We start from the raw sequence: 19,353 nt of genomic DNA, 5'->3' as shown, positions 1-19,353 counted from the left end.
CATTTGGTCCACATCTTAACCTAAATTTTTTTTTTTTTAATCGGTCGACTGATCTGACGAGGCTCAAAATGTTTTTCATAAGATATCAACATGCAGATTTGTGTAAAAGGTCACAAACACAAAAAGGACTCAAGTTAAATCGTCTCACACCAAAACCCATTCGCCACCCTTCGTGTTGCATGATGCATCGTCCGTTATGCTGCTGTTTAAAACGTGCTCATCGCTGAAGTTGCACTCAGAATCACAGACGGAAACTCGGGCGTGCGTCCGAGTCGGGGAAAGAACATCACGCGCCTTGTAGACGTGGCCCTGAGTGTAACCTAGAGCTCGTCTGTCCCTGTGTGCGGCATGGCCTGTCGTCTGCTCATGTGTGTGCTCGCCTCTCATCAGTCTTAGTCGTGCTTTCTTCTCATCAACATTGTCCTCTCCTCTTTTTTGTCTTTCCGATTCATTCCCCTACGTTGCACCTCCCCCTCTTCCTTTCATGTACCGCCCGTGCTGCGAAATCGCCTAACGTGTCCTCTTTTCTCTTTCGCCCACAGATTCGCCGACTAGTGACTCAGCTAAATCAAAGGTGAGTGTGTGTCGTCCAGCGTCTCAGGAGTCTGATAATGTAGGGTGACAGGAGGTAGGACGAGACCGCGAGGGTTGTATGACCCGAATCACGAGCGGTATCGAGCATCGCAGATGGTTGTGATTGCTTCATTTTTGAGATGTTCCTCTTTTCTGCATCCATCCCAGACATTGGAATAGACTTTAATTTAAGGTACTCACAGCACTGGAGATTATGAAGATTATGATTATGAAGCCAGTCCAGTGTGTCAAATACAGCTGGTTAGAAACTGAGAAACATCCAAAAGTAGAAAACAGAATTTGGCTCGAAATAACCGAAAAACATTGGCATTGGAACTATTTTCTGTGCAAGAAATGGTGTTTGCAGCGAGGCAGTGCTGTGACCGCCGCAATTTATACTCTGCCCAGATCCCTAGTGTTGGTGAGGAGGCAGAAATCTCAAATCTATTTGTAGGAAAGAGGAAAACATGCTTGTAAAGTGGTGGAACTGAGCCATAAACGTTCATCCTGACCAGACAAAGCAAAAGATCCCCGTTAAAGGAATCTTTCCTAGAAGCCGTGTCTAGTGACACAAAGAGGCTTAACACTTGTGGCCGAGAAGCTCATGAGTGCGCAGATATTTTTCATCATTGCACTGCTGCCGCCCGGCTGCTTCTCTTCAGCTTTAACGCCGGTCATGGCAGAGTTCAGGCTTCACGCTGCGCTGCTGTTTTTCCTGCTTCTGCTTTAAGGCCGGCATGGAAACAATAACGTGCTCCCTGTTTGTGACGCTGCTAATGTTCCTCTTTCTGTCCACTTCTCTGGTTTGTGTTGCTTCACGGGAGCAGGTGGAGTACAGAATTTAAGTTTCCAGGCAGGGGTGAAGGATTCATGTGTGTCCGCTTTGCGTTTCTCTGCGATAGTAGTCCTCATGTTGGTATCCGTCTCCTCTGCAGGGTTCCTGGGGCTCAGGGAAGGACCAGTGCAGCCGAGAGCTCCTGGTGTCCTCCATCTTTGCTGCAGCCAGTCGCAAAAGAAAGAAGTCAAAGGAGAAACCGCAGCCTAGCAGCTCAGACGACGATCTGGACTCTGTGTTCCTCAAGAAGGAAATCCCCGGGCAGAAGGCGAACCACCACGGCCTCCAGACTGAGACGCAGAGCCCGACTAGCCCCAACGCCAAACCCAACGCAAAGCAGCAAGCACGGGCAGAAGAGAGGAAAGAGAACGGGAGGACTGTGGAGCTCAATCCTAAATCTAAGAGAGAGCACAGAAACTCTTTCTTCCTGAAGGAGAAGACTCCACCCAGACACCCCTCACCTTCACCCTCCCCGTCCCCTAACATCTCCAGCTCTCCTAACATCTTCCAAACAGGTCCTCAGGGGAAATCATCTTTATCGGATCCTCCGTCACAGCTGGATGAAAACACCTCAGACCTCGGCACCATGAGCTCTGGAGCGTCGGTGCCACGATCAAGACCGAAAAAGTGGACGGTCGGAGCCGATCTACCTGCGTGCGTCGGACTGGCGGTTGGAGCTGGAGCAGGGGCGTCGGCTGGCGCAGAGGTGAGCTCCATCACCTCCGACTACTCCACCACCTCCTCCATCACGTTCTTGACCGGAGCAGAGTCCAGCGCGCTCAGCCCGGAGCTGCAGGGTGGCGAGGAGGCAGATGACGAACGCAGCGAGCTCATTAGCGAGGGACGACCCATGGAGACGGACAGCGAGAGCGACTTCCCGGTTTTCGCTCCGGGAGGCGGCAGCAGCCAGTCCACGCCCTGCCCCGAGCAGAGTCAGGGAAAGACCGAGCCGAGAGGTGGCGGCGCAGCTGAGGGCGGCACCACACCGAAACTGGAAGCACGCCGTCTCTTCCCGTCGCACAGGATGATCGAGTGTGACACCCTCTCGAGAAGGTGGTCGCTGAGACAGAAAACAGACAGCGAGTCATCAGTGGAGGGCGTTGCTGGGAGCGGGGAGCGCGGTGAAGGCAGGACGGAGTCTTCCACCCGGCTGTCTCGAGTCCTGGAGGTGATGAAGAAAGGCCGGTCAACGAGCAGCCTCAGCTCGTCTTCTCGCAGCGAGTCGGAGCGTGCCGAGCCAGCCTGGCACCTGAAGATCACAGAGCGGCTGAAGTTCAGGCTACGAACATCTGCTGACGACATGTTCACCCAGAAGAGCCGAACTCCTGACGCTCGGGGGAAGAAGAAGAACATCCGGCGGAGGCACACCATGGGCGGGCAGAGAGACTTTGCAGAGCTGGCGGTCATCAACGACTGGAGGGAGCAGGGCGGGGTGGACCAGACGGCTGACCTATCCGCTCTAGACCGCCTCAAGCCACGGTGCTCCTCTCAGGACTTCTCCATCCGGGACTGGATCGCCAGAGAGCGGTGCAAGGGCTCCGAGTCCAGCGGCGAGGTTGCGCCCAAAGCCGTCCCGGAGGACGACCACCCAGAAGCCCAGGAGGTCGCTCCTGAAAGACCTCCGCCCTCTCCAGCCTCTCCGACCGCTCAGCCGCTCGCAGGAGTGAACGGCAGCGGGCTTCAGAGCAAAAACAAAGCCTCCATCGGGGCAGACGCTCACCCACACAAACTCTCTGGAGCGCAAGTCGTCCGCTCACGCTTCTACCAGTATCTGTGAAACGACCGGAGCGGTTTTGTCTGGTGTGTGTGTATGTGAGAGAGGAAAAACCAGAGTGAATGTGTGTATTTTAGCTACCGCACAATATTTTTTCTACAAAGTATACTTTATGTATCTACTGTACATACTGTGTATAAGCTTTCATGATTGTTCCTGGAATAATGCTGAAGAGATGTTTAATGTGTGTTATTCCGCTGCCATACTGGAAAAACAAAAACACAGACTGTCTCCTGCAGCACTACTCATGCAAGAATGTGACTTTACTGTCAGTAGGACATGAAACGGTCAACTTGAGTATTACTGAAGAATGCAAGAGGAAGCACTTCTCTAGGTTCAGTTCTTCCTCTTAGAAGAAGTATGAAGAATGTATAACTCTTTTTGGACTAACACTAGTTGCTTGTGACAATACTGTCTTTTTCAAAACAATATGTATGTGTTTTGTTTTTTTTTTGCTTGTACTTGAAGTACGTGGAGTAACTGAGGGCTGCTTTCTGAGCTGGGTGCTGTGGGAAGTTTCTTTTTTTCACAGCACACTCACAACAGCCAGATATTAGCTTGAAGGACTGACTGAGGATTATTAGAGTTTTATCAAACAAGGACTGAAAAAGTAATGAAATGCTGATACTATAGTATGTAATGCTTGGTACAGTAGTTTTTATTTCCAAATTGTTTTGTCAAGTTATAGTCCAAAAAGTAAGTTTTTACATATGTGTGAAGAAAAAAAGTGCCTCTTTTCTTTTTCTCTTTTTTTTTTATTTTTTTTTTTTAAGAAAACTGTTTTTATAGACAGCTGTGAATTTGAGAACAACCTCACAGGCATTCCAGATATTTTCCTGTTTTTAGTTAAACTCATTCAGATTTATGTCAGCGTTTATGTTTCAGTTATTTTATCCCCCATCTTCTGTGTTTTTAAAGTGCAGTAAAAAAAAAAAAAACAACAAAAAAAACGCATGGGCGCTTAAAAACTGGGAGAAAATTTTACGACAGATTCGTCTTTGAAAATTGCATGAGACAGCCGTTTGCTGAAGAGTGAACGTCTCGCCTGTGTTGAGCAAGACATGGGTGCAACACCTCCCCCCCTCAACAAACACTGGAAATAAATAATCTTTATTAGATTCTCGTGTCTGTTTGGTCTCTGTGTTTGGGAACATCTGGGAAGAGTAATGCACCAAAATCAAAGCCATTTATGACAAGTTATTCCCGCTTTTACTAATCAAGACACAAATGTTATATTTGCATCGCTTGGAAATATGTTTTGAATTAAATTAAATTGGGAAAACAAATTATTGACACCCTCTGGGCTCAAGTATTCCAGGAACACATTAAATCTTTTTCTGAGATGTTAATGTTTTTTTTTTTTTTGTATTTATCACAGGTCAATAAAGTAAATTGACAGGAACAGCTTGTCAACAAAAAAGTTGGATTTCAGTTTTAAACCACAAAACAAAACGAAAAAAGAAAAAAAAAGCGACCATCTTCAATAATTAAGTGAGATTTTATTCAGTAACAGTCACTATACTGTGCTTAAATGTATTAATTTTGCATTTTAAAAACTATTTTTAGAAGGTTTTCCTGTCACCATGTGAGGTTATAGTTGGTAGTAACCACATATGCAGATTGCAGATTATTTCTAAGTGTTTACTGAGATAACATGAAGATTATTTGACTTATTTGATTGTATCTGATCAAGATAGAATGAATAATAATTTATTATTTTATTTGCTTTGGCGCCACCCCGTGGTTCATTGAAGAATTGCACAGCGGTGAAACGAAAGGGGAAATTATGTCATAACTTATGACTCCTAAGTTACTTTCAAATTTACATTTTTGTAAATTCAGAAGTTGTTATAAACACATACTTTTGTAACGGAAACGCATGTAATTCACAAAAGGAAAAAATTGTTAGACCTTACCACGAACACTTCAGAACTTGCTTAAGAATCATACGACTTTAAAGATTTTAACGGTATAAAGGTAATACACCGATAGTTATTAATAAAATCAATGATTCTTAGCATTTATAAACTGGTAAGAATTATTTCGGTTTACATTTTGGACGCAACTCTCCAACATATACAAAGATTTAGGCTGAAAAACACGAAGTTCAAGTTGCAACCCAGAATGCAACTTGGTGGAACCATGGCAACCTGATGGCAACAGAACACTTCCTGTTTCTATACAACTGACAATGTAATACAGCATATAACAATATAACTAGTAATTAGTAATAGCCCTTTTATGAATGATATATAATATAAATTATATAATATATTTTTATTTTATATAAATCTACAGTAGGAATGTGTAGTTTTTAAAAAGACGTGCTGATTATGTTAATTATCTTAAATAATAAAAATAAATAAATAAATAAAAATCCAATTAAATCATAACAATGAATGCACTTAAGGAACTGAGAGCAGTGTGGACATAGTGGGAACTGAATGAATGAAAATAAAGACTGTCTGCATTTTCACTACGCGAGAATTTGCGCATGATGGCAATTAGCTAACGAGCTGCCTCGTGCCGTCCGAGTGACGTAACGTGAACGCCAGCCAGTGTTTGTCTGGAGAGCTCGAGACGCCCAGACAGTTTGTATGAGCCTCGGACCTGCAAAGACACCTTCACATCGCTCAGGTAAGACACATTTAATCACGGGAATTAAAGTGCACTTTGAACTATAATAATTAATATGCTCTAAACTTGTTTTATTTTCTGCAGTATACCAGAATTGTTTTTCCTTTAAGTTGAATCCTCATTGTTTTAAGTATGATGAGTATGAGTATTTGCTCATTTTATTTAATTTCACAGGCCTTTCTCCAACATTTGTCTAAAATCCATTTAGAAACTGTTAAATATAACATTTTTATTATTGTTATGGTGCTGTTAATAAGAGGCAAGAGTGTCCTGCGTGAAGCTGATATGTGAAACCAGAAGAACAGGTGTGGCAGCATGTGATGTTGTGTAAAGAGACAAAAGAAAAAAATCACGACCTGAGCAGAGATGGAGATACTTTCTCTGCTATCTTATTTCACTAAATCTTAAACTCCAAGTCAACCATTATACAACTGTACTGTGAACAATAACAGCTGAAATGCAAACAATTTCAGGTATGCAAAAGTTCTATAGAGCTTTGTGTGCATTTACCTGTAAGGTTAAACCCTTTAGAAGGGCGTCAACATTGCGTGCTAACAAACACTCTGCATTCAGGTGTAACAACAACACACAGTATCATTATTAACAGTAATTTGCCATGATACTTTTCTTTATATTTAAATACATTTGAATCATTTATTCAACTGTTTACTTCTCTATTTAAAGCTAATTTTATATTTTATGAATTTCTGACACAAGTAAGAGTTTAACTTTGCGACATTTGGTTGGCTGATGATAAAAACTTGGCGCCTACATTACCCACAATACAACCCAAACGTTGACCCTGAGCAGCTGACTGTGAGTGGAGGTCAGGAGCAGCTACAGATCTCTGTCTGATGTTACTCCCTTAATAAAAACCTAGCACCTACATTACCCAGAATGCAACCCAAAGCTGACTATTAGCAGCTAATGTAGCCTGGAGTAGGGATCAGGAGCAGCTACAGACGTCGCTTATATTATATTCACCTTTGACGTCTGAGCTCATCTCTTGTCTCCTAAAGGAAACATGTCTGCCGTCTACCTTCTCCTCCTGCTGCTCCCTCTCATCTCAGCTCAGACCTATCACTGGGGTCCCTGTCCCGTTCCGAAGGTGCAGCCCAGCTTCAAACTCGAGCAGGTAACACGATATAAAATATATAACAATATAAGATGCACACACAGCACACGGTGAGCTTCGGTGCACTAACTGGCATGTCTGCGTTCACAGTACCTGGGTAGGTGGTATGAGATTGAGAAGCTCCCTGCTTCCTTCGAGAGAGGAAAGTGCATCGAGGCGAACTACTCCATCAGGAAAGATGGAACCATCCGAGTGCTGAACTCTCAGTTCTAGTGAGTACTGATCGATTTTTGACTTCACTTGCTGTTAAGTGTCATACTGCTTTCAACTCTAAAGCAGGTCGTGTAGCTTTTCACTACAGCTTCAGTTTTTCTTAGAATAGCGATACCACTATCTTATCTGCATGGTAGATATGAACCCGGATGCAGCGACCCATTAGCTTAGCTTGGCACAAACACTGGAAACAAAGGGAAACAGCTAGCCAAAGGAAAAAGCAACTTGAATATCGGCAGCAAGTTATAGTTAGAGTGATGGAAGATGTACTCACATGTTTTACAGCAATAATTCAGAAGTAATGGTAAAAACATCTGTTGAAAGCCGGACTAAACATAAATGGACGTCGGTTACATGTAAGTCCTTGCCACGAGTTCACACAATGCTGATGACGCTAATCAGCTGCAGGAAAACGTCTCTGTATTTTGGAGTAAAACAGAGTTTTAAATCTGATTTCTATTCCTGCGGCACACGAGTAGCGATGTGTTTTATGTCAGCAAGCTCAAGAGGAAACAAGACGTAGCAGCAGAGTAGCCAACAGCATAGGAGTACGGAGGGGAAATGAGAATTACGAATGTAACAAGGGTTCTGTGAATTCACCATCTTTGGGTTTTGTCTACTTACTTTATGGAAGTGATTCCAATTCATTGTCTTTATGTGTCTCAGTAAAGACAAGGTGAGGGTAGCAGAAGGGACAGCTGTGGTTACAGACCCACGAGAGCCAGCACAACTTGGAGTCAGCTTCTCATATTGTAAGTACTCTTTGTTTTGTTTTTTATTTCCATAAGGAGTCAAGAGTTTAACGCCTACCATTGTATCATCAAAATGATTATGCAATCCAACCACAATCCAGAAAAGTCACATTCCGCTTCACATCCAGCAGAGCTTCCCATCTCTGCTGAGCTCATCTGAACTCATTAAATGTGCACATACCTTTAGAGTGACAGTAATGTGAGCACAGTAGCATCAGTTCATCTGTAATTGTCGTGGACAATGAGTCTGTCTGTCAGCGAGAGCCTTGCATCAGTGTTTATTCTCGTCCTGCTGCTGGATCTCAGTAGATGTTTCTGTCCTAAGCAGTTACATCACTTGAGATGGCTGACCAGGTTCATGTCTCATGGGTCACGTCAGACATCTTGGGTTGATGTTTTGTTTTTTGAAATGGATGGGGCTGGCAGTCGGGACTGAAATATGTCAACAACTGTTGGAGGAATTGTCATGAAATTTGGTAGATGCTCCCAGGAGGTTGAATCATGCAGAGTTTGGGAGGCACTTAATTATTTTGTCCAGCGCCATCATGAGATAAAAATGTAAGTGTTCAACACTTAATGGTAAATGGCTGGTATTTATTTAGGTCACATTAACATATCTACCCACACAGTCTGGGTTCAGCGTCTTGCCGACACTTAAGCATGTGGCCGGGGATCGAACTGTCAATCCTCTGTCCCATAGTTTATTTGATGTCCAGCTAGCCTCCATAACTGCTTGTGAGCCTGTTAGCATGCTTTGACTTTAGCATTTAGCTTAAAGCGCTGTGGTACAACTTCACACAGCCACTATCTTGGCCGTAGGCTCTTAGATCATCAGTCTCTATGCAGATGATACTTGAATTTATTTATCTAAGAATTTTGTTTAATTTGATGGTGCAATTTCAAGTGTTGCTTGGTTTTGGTAACTAAAGAGCAAATATGCACAGAAACTAAATCACAACAGTTTTCTTGTGATAGCTGGTCACAAAAGTCTTATTTTTACATATAGGCACCGCTTTTTGTTAAATAAACTTAAAACATACGATGATGATTGAATGATTTCTTTTAATATGATCAGGGGATCACTCAAGATGAATGTTACACTTTTTACTCAATATATTGTAAAAATTACATTATTTTATTCCTTATTCCATTTTGCACGTGTGTCCATTTGTTAGGATTTGTAATATATTGTTGCATGCTTTTTTTATATATATATAAATCAATAGAAATGTTGATTTAGAAAATGTAACGACCCTTTTCTCTGCTCCTAGTCACTCCTTACAGTCCATACTGGGTCCTGACCACTGACTACACCAGCGTGGCCGTCGTGTACTCCTGCACGGACATCCTCCGCATCTTCCACATCGACTACGCCTGGATCCTCGGACGCTCACGCTTCCTGCCCGCAGAGACGGTGTATTACGCCAAAGAGGTGCTGATCAACGAAGGGATCGACCTCTTCAGGATGAAGGCCACAGATCAGACGGGCTGCAAGGATGACTAGGGACTGGAGGAGACTTTCTCTCTGCCTCTGCCGACTGAAGTCTTTATATATCACCTACTCGTTAGATCCAGTATAGTTTAATCTGTATCACACTACTGCTGCGTAATATTTTATATTTTAATAGACCATAAAGAATTATTCTAGTGTCTCTTTTGTAATACACTTTCCACTGAAAGGAATGTAAACAAATGCACTTGATCGCAATTTGTTGTAAACAATATTGTAATTATTGCAACTTAACCACTTTGATTTCCATTATAAAGATATAAAGAAGTTCATATTTTAATTATGTATCAGCTGCTCAGTACATCTTCCATTAAAGCTGGTCTGAATATATTTTGATTTTGTCTTTTATCGGACAACATTTAAAGAAACAAGTTATAAAGAAGCTTGATGTCCTACAAATACCTCAAAAATTGATCACAAACATGTTAAATCAATGGTTCAATCCTGAATTTGTCAACACAGAAATATTTAAAGGATTAGATCTGTTCTTTTCAACAAAAAGTGTCTTTCACCACTCATAACCAGTCTGTTATAAGACTACCAGATTATTCATTGCTCTCTGGCATTCATTTATAAACACATCCAAAAATCTGTATTCCACTGATGCTGCTTTCTTCAAACTGGCTGCCTGCTCGCCTTCCGAATTGATTTCAGGTTATTATTGATTGGACGTCTCACTCCAAGTTGATTATCAGATCTTTTGGTGCCCTCTGTCCCGTCCAGCTGCCTCTGAAGTGTTGTTGTTCCAAGGTCCGGATTGACACACGAAGATCATTCAGACCGTTTGCTTCGAGCAATGTTGGGACAGCATTTCACACCAGCTGGAGATATCAAGGAGGGCTGGGTAAATCCGGTACAGTGTAATCTGGGCGAGGCTTGGTCCGTGCGTGTGTTTGTGTTGGAGGTCGGCTGGCTCTTCCTCGGCTGAGCCCCTCACACCGCAGGCGACCATCCGTTGAGCAGCAGCGTCTCTCTGCACGGCTTCACAAACATTGTACAGGTAAACATCTGCAGAATTAGATTTCGTTCTCTGGAAAATATGAACAGTTTGTTGATTTATTAGTTATTATTTAATGGCAGATTTGTATTTTTTTCTGCAAAGACTAGAAAACGAAAGCGTGATGGTGTTTTTGTTGATTTAGGACGTCAAGATGAAGCCACTGGTGTTGCTCAGTTTTCTCCTCTGCCTCTTTGCCTGTCATCTCAGTGGTGAGTTTTATAATCTCTGAATAATAATAATAATAAGCTGTAGTCTAGTTGCTGTATTTATAGTATATCTTTGCAGTGAAATTGTTATAGGGATAAAATTTTGTGACAAAGTCAGATACATGAGCAAAATGCTTTTCAGAATAGTTGTGAATCACATGATGTGCATCTATGTAGAGCATTTTGTTTTGCGTACAAAGACGACTCTGTCCGACTTACCCTGATGAATTCCTTCTGGTTCGGACCATTTTTATATATGTGTGTGCGTGTGTGCAAACTGTCAGCAATAATATTTGAGGAGGGAGCAGGTATCCCAGCTTCCCTCTGGGAGGAAGCCCGGTTTTCAGTTTTCCAGACCTGAATCCCGTCTTTGTGCGCGGGAAACTGTGGAATGTTTGGGAATGTTAACTTCTTTTTCCTCTCTCTCCCCCACCCCCATCTCTCCACCTCACAGAGGCCAGAGTCATCCCAGAAGGAGGTACTGTTTATTATGAATAAATCTTTTCTTGGACACCTTCATACTTTGCAACGAACACATGCTTCACATATTCTGTACATGAGTGATAGCCAAAAATTGAAAATTGAAACAAACCTTTTCTATAATTTCTCATAAATCTGCTATAGAAAACATTGTAAATCACAATAAATGTAACGTCTAATAATTGTCAATAACCTGTAGCTCATATGCAAATGAATTAGTGGCACCTGCTTTTTTGTTTAAAGCCAAACGAGTAGTAAACAACCTACTGTAGATGCCAGTCCTACATTTGGATTCAAACATGGTCCTACAACAAACTTGAAACTTGGATACTAATATTACCCCAGACCTGTCCAGGGTGTACCCCGCCCCTCGCTCCCGGCTCTAGGATTTTCACCTACATTATCTACAGGTTCACGCCCTGTCCCTGTTGACTGTAACGACATTCAGGGCCTCTTGTTCTCCGTTCCACAACAGCGGTGAACGTTGAAGTCTTATCTAACCTCCAGGAAAAGATTTTTACTGTAAACTTTGTAACTGTAAACTTTAGACCAAACACTAGGGTAAATTGCAAAACAAGTGTTGAAATCCGAGCTGATTTATCCTTAAAGCTGTTTCATATCCTGCCGCGTGTCTCTTTAGCGCCTTATGAAGAACCACCAGCTGTTCCCTACTGGCCCTACTCCACCTCTGACTTCTGGAACTACGTCGAATACTTCAGGTCCATCGGCGCCTACAACCACATCAACGAGATGGCCCGGGCCTTCTACGCCCACCAGCACCTCGGAGACACTCTGGGATACGAGACCAACGCAGGGCATGAACACTGAGAGGGGACGGAAGGAACCAGAAGATGGAGGAATCAAGGGAAAGATTAGGAGCAAACAAGGGAATTATTAAAAAATAAATAACTAAATGAAAGAAAGGGAGAGCATACAACTTGTTTTGTTATTCTTTTCCCAAATATGTCACTGTTTTTAGCATAGCCACACAGGTAGAATGGAAATAGAATAAAAAGACCTGTTGTAGGATTGTTTACTATACTCATGTAGAGTGCCACAAATAAATAAAACATTTTACAAAAGTGTCTAAAACAATTTGTCTTCTTCTTCTCATTATTATTATTATTATTCAAAGTTAATACATTTCCTTAATGTACAGCCATTAAATGTCTCGAAATATTTATATATTTTATTTGTGTAATGTTAGCAGATGACATTACAGTGTTTGCAAGTTATAGAAATTAGCAACCTTACAATAAAAATCCACACGATAAAAATAATGACATCTACTAATATCGCTTTAACGCCCTTGTTAGTCTGTGCAGTGTCGTGTCACTACAGCTGGAGAGCGGAACCAAAGGCGAAGAGCTAGTAGCGCAAACCGGGCAGAAATTAGAGTTGCACACAGGTGTTTTGTTTACGATTGCCCAGCTGCTAGCCGCAAACTCTAAGCTTCAATATTATTCAAGCTGACCTCTTGTGAATTGTTACTGAAGCGAAATGAAGCCAGCTGTGGACGAGATGTTTCCTGAAGGAGCGGGTCCTTACGTTGATCTGGACGAGGTTAGTTGGAGCGAAAACAACACGGACCTGCGAACATGCTAACGCTAGCTAGCTAGGCTAAATGCTACTTTAGCGTTTAACTCGCCTCTAACCTCCAGCTGACAACTTTACTGTAAAACAAGAGTTAATTAATCATTGATCAGTGTTAGGATTTAGTGATATCGAGCACGTACACATTTTAATAGGATTTACGTACAAAAAAAACAAAACAAACGACGTACAGAGGTTATTAAGTTAAATGATTAGTGCTGTCATTTGTACACTGATAACAAAACATAAATAAAACTGCTACCACAAATCACCATACGCGCTAACAATATCTTTCTTTATGATGTTTTTAACAGTGATATGGTGAAATAATTTAAAGCTCAGATATACATATTGTGCGCTTATCTGGTATAACATGATGAGCAATGTTTTGTACAGCTACAACGTTTAATAAATCGGACACTGATGCTACAGTGCACTTGTGTACTTGGCTGAAAAACTATTTCACAGGAGGTGCATGTCCACAAAACATTGTGGGTCATTTTCTACCTGTAAACTGTCTTTAAGTCCTTTCAGTCAGTGATGTTGACTCCTGAGTAGGCTGCATGAAAAATAACTGCCAGTTTCATATTTAATTTATTACTCTATGTCCAAAGTGTATGTTGTTCTTGTGTAATCTACTGTATAAGCACTGTGAGTGTACAGTATGATCATGTTAAATGACTGCTTGTACTGTTGCGTGTTAACAGGCAGGAGGCAGCAGCGGCCTGCTCATGGACCTGGCAGCCAATGAAAAAGCAGTGCACTCAGATTTCTTTAATGGTAAGACACAGTTTCTTGCACGTTTGCCTGAATGATTCAGTTTGCACACTGTAGTAGTGTGTGTGTGGAAGCTATTCTTTTATTATATACGTCTACAGAGCTGCGTGCACTGAGGAGGAATCTTGCAGACTTTAGCAGAAATTCAACAAAAACTTACGAGTCCTCTTTTGTCTTAAGAAATGTCTTCTTGTAAGGACACACAGATTTAAAATGTGTATATGTGCAAGTTACTTTAGTGGCCAGAGGTTAACATGCCTACCGTTGATTTCTAGTCGGAAAATCTGATAAGTAAACAAAAACTAAAGCGAACGAATGTGTAACTTAAAGTACAACACGTGTGGAAAGTAAGAAAATATCTGAGGCAGCAGTGTCAGACGAGTAGGAGCGTTTCTGAATGAATTAAAGCCGATACGTTCTCGTAGCGTTCCAGTAATATGGAAGGCTGAAGGCGAGAAACCAGATTACTGCCACGCTGCAATGGGAACTGGAGTCTTAAGCTCATTATCCAGCTTCTTCCTGTAGCAACGTTGTCTTCCCACATTAACCCTCGAAAATCCCGTTGTTCCCTTTAAACGCCGGTTTATGTGCGAGCGCACGTAAACACGGGCGCACAAAAACACCAAGCTAATCTGTTTTTCCGTCTTGCAAACGCTGGCTGCCGGCAGGAGAGTTTTGGCTCAGGAGCACATGACCTAGAAAAAAAAAAAGAGCTGATTGTTAAAAAGACGGGGGGACAGAAATGAGGGGAGGAGGATGGTAAAGTGGGTTTATAGCTGCTGTCAGACTGAAACTCTGCGGGACATCTCGCCAGTCAGCTGCTTTAAAACACACGCACTCCCTTTACATCACTCGGGTTAACACGGTTCCCTCCAGCTGAAAATGTATGCACGCTAAGTATAGTAATGGTTAGCCTCCTTCAGAAATAGATGGTTATGATGACATACAGTATGTCATTAAATGATAAAACTACAGTAATGGCCTTAAACAAGGGAGTGAATAGCATTAAACTGAATCCAAATCCTTTTAAATCCTTTTAGTTTTTTCAGCTGATCTGATCTGCTGTTAGTGATATATTGTTTTAACCAGTGACATCTGGCTACAAAGGCTACAGATATGTTTCTAATGCATTTAGCTTCGTTAGCACCTCTAGCTTACAAAAATTGGGATATCGTGCAAATCTTGAACCGGATCCAAAATGCAACATCTACAGGAATCAAATCCTACCTTAAACACTTTTAAAAGGTTCACATTTCAAATATTTACATATTCTTCTAATCAGAATGAGGTCGTTTAACGTTGTAAAGGTTTGTCTCAGGGGATCTAGCAGATCTGAACAGGGTCTCCGACCTAACATCCGTTCTGAGTGATTTGATTGCAAGTGACCAGCTTTAAGTACAAGTGTGAAAAAACATCCAAGACACGTTTACTAGTGTGAATACACAAAGCGTCCTGGACACATACTCAACTGATTTCCTCCGCATAAACTAAGTTTGTCTTTGTTGCACTGAGAGACAAAACGCAGAATTAAAAATGATCACCGAGAAGCATCGGAAGTCACCGGTTTTAGCAATGAGAGCCTTTTAAAATATGTTACCCTTGTAGCTGTTAACTAAATAATAAACAAGCATTAACAAAATAAATTACTGAATCAGTATGCTGTGTGTAATTCTGCCAAAAAAATAGTAGCATGTGGCTGATTAGAAATGTTATTGCGGTAGGGAAGTAGCAATGTGGATTTAAGTTTAACGCATTTCCTGCTGCATACAGTACAGCGGAGAGATTACTGAGTGTATGGATGTTTTCAGGGTCGCAGTTATAATGTAAGCTTTGTGCAGGTCTGTAAAATAACCTATGTCTGGATGGAGATATAAACAATAACTCTATGTGTGCTTTCATTGAGTGAAAGAGACTTAACGGCTTGTTCCACAATAGGTAGCGTGCACCCACGTCATGACGCAGACACCACAACCAGCGCTGTTTATTGTTCTTAAAGAGATCCATCCTTTAGAGTCAGCAGCTGTTATGTAATATTCTGCTGCGCCCCGAGTGATAGTGTAGTGCGCGAAACTAAAATTGAATCTCAGATGCATGTGGAGCCTCATTTTGATGCCTGTTGTGGCTACAGCCAGACAGAGGTGGTGGGATCACGCACAACCAGACTTTTACTTCAAAGAGACTTCCTGCTTTGTGTCAGCTCTGCGGGCATGACAGCATGAAGTCATCTCAATTGTGTGAAAGACATTTTTTTGTAAACACATAATAAGATATGTTAAAGGGAGTCTCTTTTTAGTAGTTATGAGTAGCTAAAGGACTGGCTGCGCCTCATTACTGCGAACACGGGAATGTCCTGTTCCTGGAAATCAGAGCCTGAAGCCTTGTGTGCTGAATCAGCCTTCTGACAGAGTTACATGAATACAGTCTTCACACAGAGCTACTAGACGGCCTATATAACCAAGTATTTCACAAGATTCAACAACAGTAATAAAGCCGGACAGCTTTAAAGGTCAGTGTGTCGTTGACGTCGGCTACAAACTCTTCAAAACATCGCAACTGGTCAGCACAAATAAAATCACTTCTTGCCCCCGTTGCTCCTCAACGTCAAGTGAATTTTAAATGTCTGGTGACTGTTCATCCAGGTGTTTTAGAAGATTTTCCCCCGCAATGTTTGTTTTTTCTAAAATTATTCGCGAGGTGAAAGCACCCGTCTTATCCCGTGGTGTTTGTAGTGACTCACGTCCACTGGCCAGCACAAAGCAAAACTAAAACACTGTTTATGGCCCCCAAATATCCTGTTAAAGAGACCAGCTCCACAACATCTGGTGTGACTGTAACCAGATGTGGACTGGAAATGACTTGTTTGCTTCTTTAGTAAACATTAATCTGACACAGTGAGTTAGATCTGCCTATACTGTGGTAGTTTGGGAAAAATCTTAAAATTAAAAGACTTATTCTGTTTGGTCTGGATTATTTTAAATGTTGAAAGGACGTGCCGGGTGTCAAGGTCCATTTTAAAAACTCCCAGGGCAAGGAGGGCCTCGTAAAGTCTTCTAATAAACTCATCTGTAGTCATGTTTTCAACTGGAGAGACTGGAGGAAATGTGAAGTGGCCAGGTCGTCTCCTTTTCAAGCAACTACCGAGTATTTTAATGATTGTTTGTCCATATATTTCCCAATTAACTGATTCAACCATAAATTATCTGCCTTTCAGAACGGACAAATTAGTAACTCTGTCCAAACATGACCCCAGAGAAAAGAAATATTCGTTTACTGCATGTGAAGCTTGAACCAATGATCATTTATTTTATCTAATTTATATCTTTTTGTCATATTGGGAACAATGTCATTGTCTTTTTGAGAATGATAAACGCCAACATAACAGATAAACGCTGCATTTAGCCACATTTTAAGTTCAAAATACAAAATGATGCATTTTCTGTCCAACTTTAAAATTCTTATTTTTTTTAAAAATTTGTTGTTTTTAAGTGAAGAAATCCTCCATGATGCCTGACGCAGTGTCTTAAGTGTTTATGTGTCCGAACGAGAGTCAGAAGTTAAGATGAAATACCAAAAAAAAAAAAGCTTGAACCAATCTTTGTTAAAAAGACCAGATGTGTTTGGGCCTTTGGTACCTTCTAATCTAAAATGAAATAATGTTTGAAAACTCTTTAGGTAGTAAGATTTATTTGGGTTATTTTAAGTGACAAATCACCCATCACCACAACATCACAATGTCTTTAAGCTGAAGCTGATATATTCAGTTAATGTGCAGGTCAAAAGATATTAAAATTAATACAACAAAACCAAAAAAACACGATAGATATAGCTTCACATACGTGGATATATCCTAATGTTCAATTCATGTATCTTCTATCTCTTATCTTTTTTATCACAGTGAGAAAAAGATCATTGTCTTCTTAAAGAAGGATAAAAGACGTTGTGTGTGTTTGGACACTATTTAAGAACAAAACATGGATAAAAGTCCTCCCATGCCATCATGTGTCGTCTAAACTGAGCAGCTAGAGTCAAGAAAAGCTTTTATTTGTAGCATGTTTAGCTCGTAGTGTATGTTGAAACAGCTGGATTCACTTTAAATGTCTTCTTTTATCTCCAGACTTTGAGGATCTGTTCGATGACGACGACCTGCAGTGACGACAGCCTCTGAACGCCTGCACATGAAAGAAATGAAGAAAACGTATTCTCGCTCCATGTTCTCCCCTTTTTTTCCCCTCTGTACAGTCTTCTACCCATAAGTCACTCAGCCTAATGAAATAAAGACTTCTTTTTTTGTTTTTTTACAAAATAAAAGCTGTCCTGCTGAACCAGATGTCTGTGAATTCTGAGGATCCCTTACATTCCTGCTTTAGAGAAAATTATGAGTATGGTTTTGGCGTCGTCGTGTTTGAATCTGCTCCCCGGCTGGATTGCAGGTTTGAGGGCTCTGCGAAACACCTGTTGGCCAACGTAATTATATACGAGATACAGTGTTAACATGACCACTAAATGTTGAGTTGGGGCACGATGGGACAGGAAAGGGGCTGGAAAAAAATGTGGAAACGCTAAAAAAAATAAAATAAAATAAAACATAGTAAAGGAAGTGTTCAGGTGCTGACCAGAGCAGTTAAAAAGTCGATGTGGAATAACGGAGCCAGATAGAAGCTGTCACGTCTCATAAATCGATAAAATGGAAAATTTACTTTAAGGTTCAACGTGTTTTACTGACTGTGAAATAAACTTGTGAAGTTTCGTAGAGAAAAGTCTGTTAAAATTAATCTGTTGTGACCGAGCTCAGGCCACTCTGCATTCACTGACTGAAAGTGCACCAAAAAAAATAAAAAAAAGAAGCTTTAGTTCACATTTACAGATGTCACTTTGCATAATTCACCAAGAAAGATGCTTAGAAAAAAAAATTACAACATTAGCTGCAACCAACCTATAGGGATATTGTGACCCTGAAATTAATCCACATTGCCCTCATTGCACGCTTTAATTAAGTAAAACCACTTGCATATAACAAATTCCAGCAAATATAACATGTTATGTTGCAGAATTTACTCAGAAAAGAGACTTAGAAAAAGGAAAAGTCACAAAATCACAGCCATCATCATCATCATTCGTTTTAATGGGAAGGTTTTCCACCAGTTTTCAGCAGTGACAGTCCTAGTTTCCAGCCACTAAACTGTGAAAACAATTTATAGCGCACCGCTTTTTAAAGCAGGAAAGGGCTTCTTCAAAGTGTCGCCACAAAAACTAGAAGCACATTTTTTTGTTGTTTTAGTGTCATTACGTGCCTTTAAAATCTAAACTTCTCTCCGAGCTAAAGCTAAATACTGAATCTGTGGTGTTTGTAGCACTTTTGTTCCCTGAATTTTGCTTTCTGGTCCAAGTAAAAACTGCACCATGTCTCTGTCAAAGCCTGTTCCATATCTGTTTAATGTTTGATACTTTGAGTGTGACTTAATTCACTATATACAGTATAATCCCAAAAGTCGAACACAAATAACTTTTTGCCAACAATCCCACAATGCAGTGTGTTAAATTTTACAGCTGCCAAAAGCACGCCTCACAGCTGACAGTGATTAATACATTTCAATTTACTCCTCATCACTGACTGTCCTTCATATAGGGCGTACTGAATGGGTGATGGTTTCTTCTTGATCTATAAACTGCAAGTTTGATTGGCCACAAAAGCCAAAACACTAAAACATTAACTATTAGTGAAACAAAGTAATGTCTGCTGCTGCTTCTAAAGACACAAACCAGCTACAACTTAACAGTATCAGCAAGGACTTTCTAACAGATTTTTGACACACGTCTTTTTAACAATGCACATCAGATTCATTCCAGTTTTTCCAATAACGTGAAAAA

At 41.1% G+C, this 19,353-nt stretch overlaps 4 protein-coding genes across 7 annotated transcripts in view; all 4 read left to right on the top strand.

Annotated features, from left to right (window-relative positions):
* Window positions 1–4,300, top strand: part of arhgap21a (Rho GTPase activating protein 21a) — a gene marked incomplete at its 5' end in the record, with an annotated part of 77,268 nt that extends 72,968 nt beyond the window's left edge. For all 4 annotated transcript variants that reach the window (XM_084565613.1, XM_084565612.1, XM_084565611.1 and 1 more), the window contains 2 exons: window positions 543–574; window positions 1,509–4,300. In XM_084565613.1, the coding sequence (XP_084421739.1) occupies window positions 543–574; window positions 1,509–3,185 (1,709 nt within the window). In that variant the 3' untranslated portion in view covers window positions 3,186–4,300. The remainder of the gene's footprint in view (window positions 1–542; window positions 575–1,508) is intronic.
* Window positions 4,301–5,738: 1,438 nt separating this feature from the next.
* Window positions 5,739–9,744, top strand: apodb (apolipoprotein Db). Its single transcript, XM_084566202.1, has 5 exons — window positions 5,739–5,819; window positions 6,839–6,954; window positions 7,045–7,166; window positions 7,834–7,919; window positions 9,191–9,744. Exons 1-5 carry the CDS (start codon window positions 5,780–5,782, stop codon window positions 9,421–9,423), a joined length of 597 nt encoding a protein of 198 aa, XP_084422328.1. The 5' UTR covers window positions 5,739–5,779; the 3' UTR covers window positions 9,424–9,744.
* Window positions 9,745–10,580: 836 nt separating this feature from the next.
* Window positions 10,581–12,192, top strand: otos (otospiralin; the record flags this gene model as incomplete). Its single annotated transcript, XM_084565964.1, has 3 exons — window positions 10,581–10,638; window positions 11,090–11,113; window positions 11,756–12,192. The coding sequence occupies 3 exons, from the start codon at window positions 10,581–10,583 to the stop codon at window positions 11,941–11,943; spliced, it is 270 nt and encodes an 89-aa protein (XP_084422090.1). The 3' UTR covers window positions 11,944–12,192.
* Window positions 12,193–12,416: 224 nt separating this feature from the next.
* cops9 (COP9 signalosome subunit 9) lies at window positions 12,417–17,812 on the top strand. The gene is made up of 3 exons (XM_084565911.1): window positions 12,417–12,678; window positions 13,416–13,488; window positions 17,600–17,812. Exons 1-3 carry the CDS (start codon window positions 12,616–12,618, stop codon window positions 17,635–17,637), a joined length of 174 nt encoding a protein of 57 aa, XP_084422037.1. The 5' UTR covers window positions 12,417–12,615; the 3' UTR covers window positions 17,638–17,812.
* The last annotated feature ends 1,541 nt before the right edge of the window (window positions 17,813–19,353 follow it).

The sequence above is a fragment of the Chelon labrosus genome, assembly GCF_963514085.1.
Source record: "Chelon labrosus genome assembly, chromosome: 18".
Classification (NCBI taxonomy): Eukaryota; Metazoa; Chordata; class Actinopteri; order Mugiliformes; family Mugilidae; genus Chelon; species Chelon labrosus.
The sequence above is the reverse complement of the archived record's forward strand: the minus strand, read 5'-3'. Positions and strand labels throughout refer to the sequence as shown.

Bases quoted from the DNA above. Each gene is read 5' to 3' on its own strand.
- apodb (XM_084566202.1), top strand. From the start codon at position 5,780: ATGAGCCTCGGACCTGCAAAGACACCTTCACATCGCTCAG. The intron at 5,820-6,838 runs GTAAGACACATT...TGTCTCCTAAAG, and splicing joins GACACCTTCACATCGCTCAG to GAAACATGTCTGCCGTCTAC. The intron at 7,920-9,190 runs GTAAGTACTCTT...CTCTGCTCCTAG, and splicing joins TGGAGTCAGCTTCTCATATT to TCACTCCTTACAGTCCATAC.
- cops9 (XM_084565911.1), top strand. From the start codon at position 12,616: ATGAAGCCAGCTGTGGACGAGATGTTTCCTGAAGGAGCGGGTCCTTAC. The intron at 12,679-13,415 runs GTTAGTTGGAGC...GCGTGTTAACAG, and splicing joins CTTACGTTGATCTGGACGAG to GCAGGAGGCAGCAGCGGCCT. The intron at 13,489-17,599 runs GTAAGACACAGT...TTTTATCTCCAG, and splicing joins GCACTCAGATTTCTTTAATG to ACTTTGAGGATCTGTTCGAT.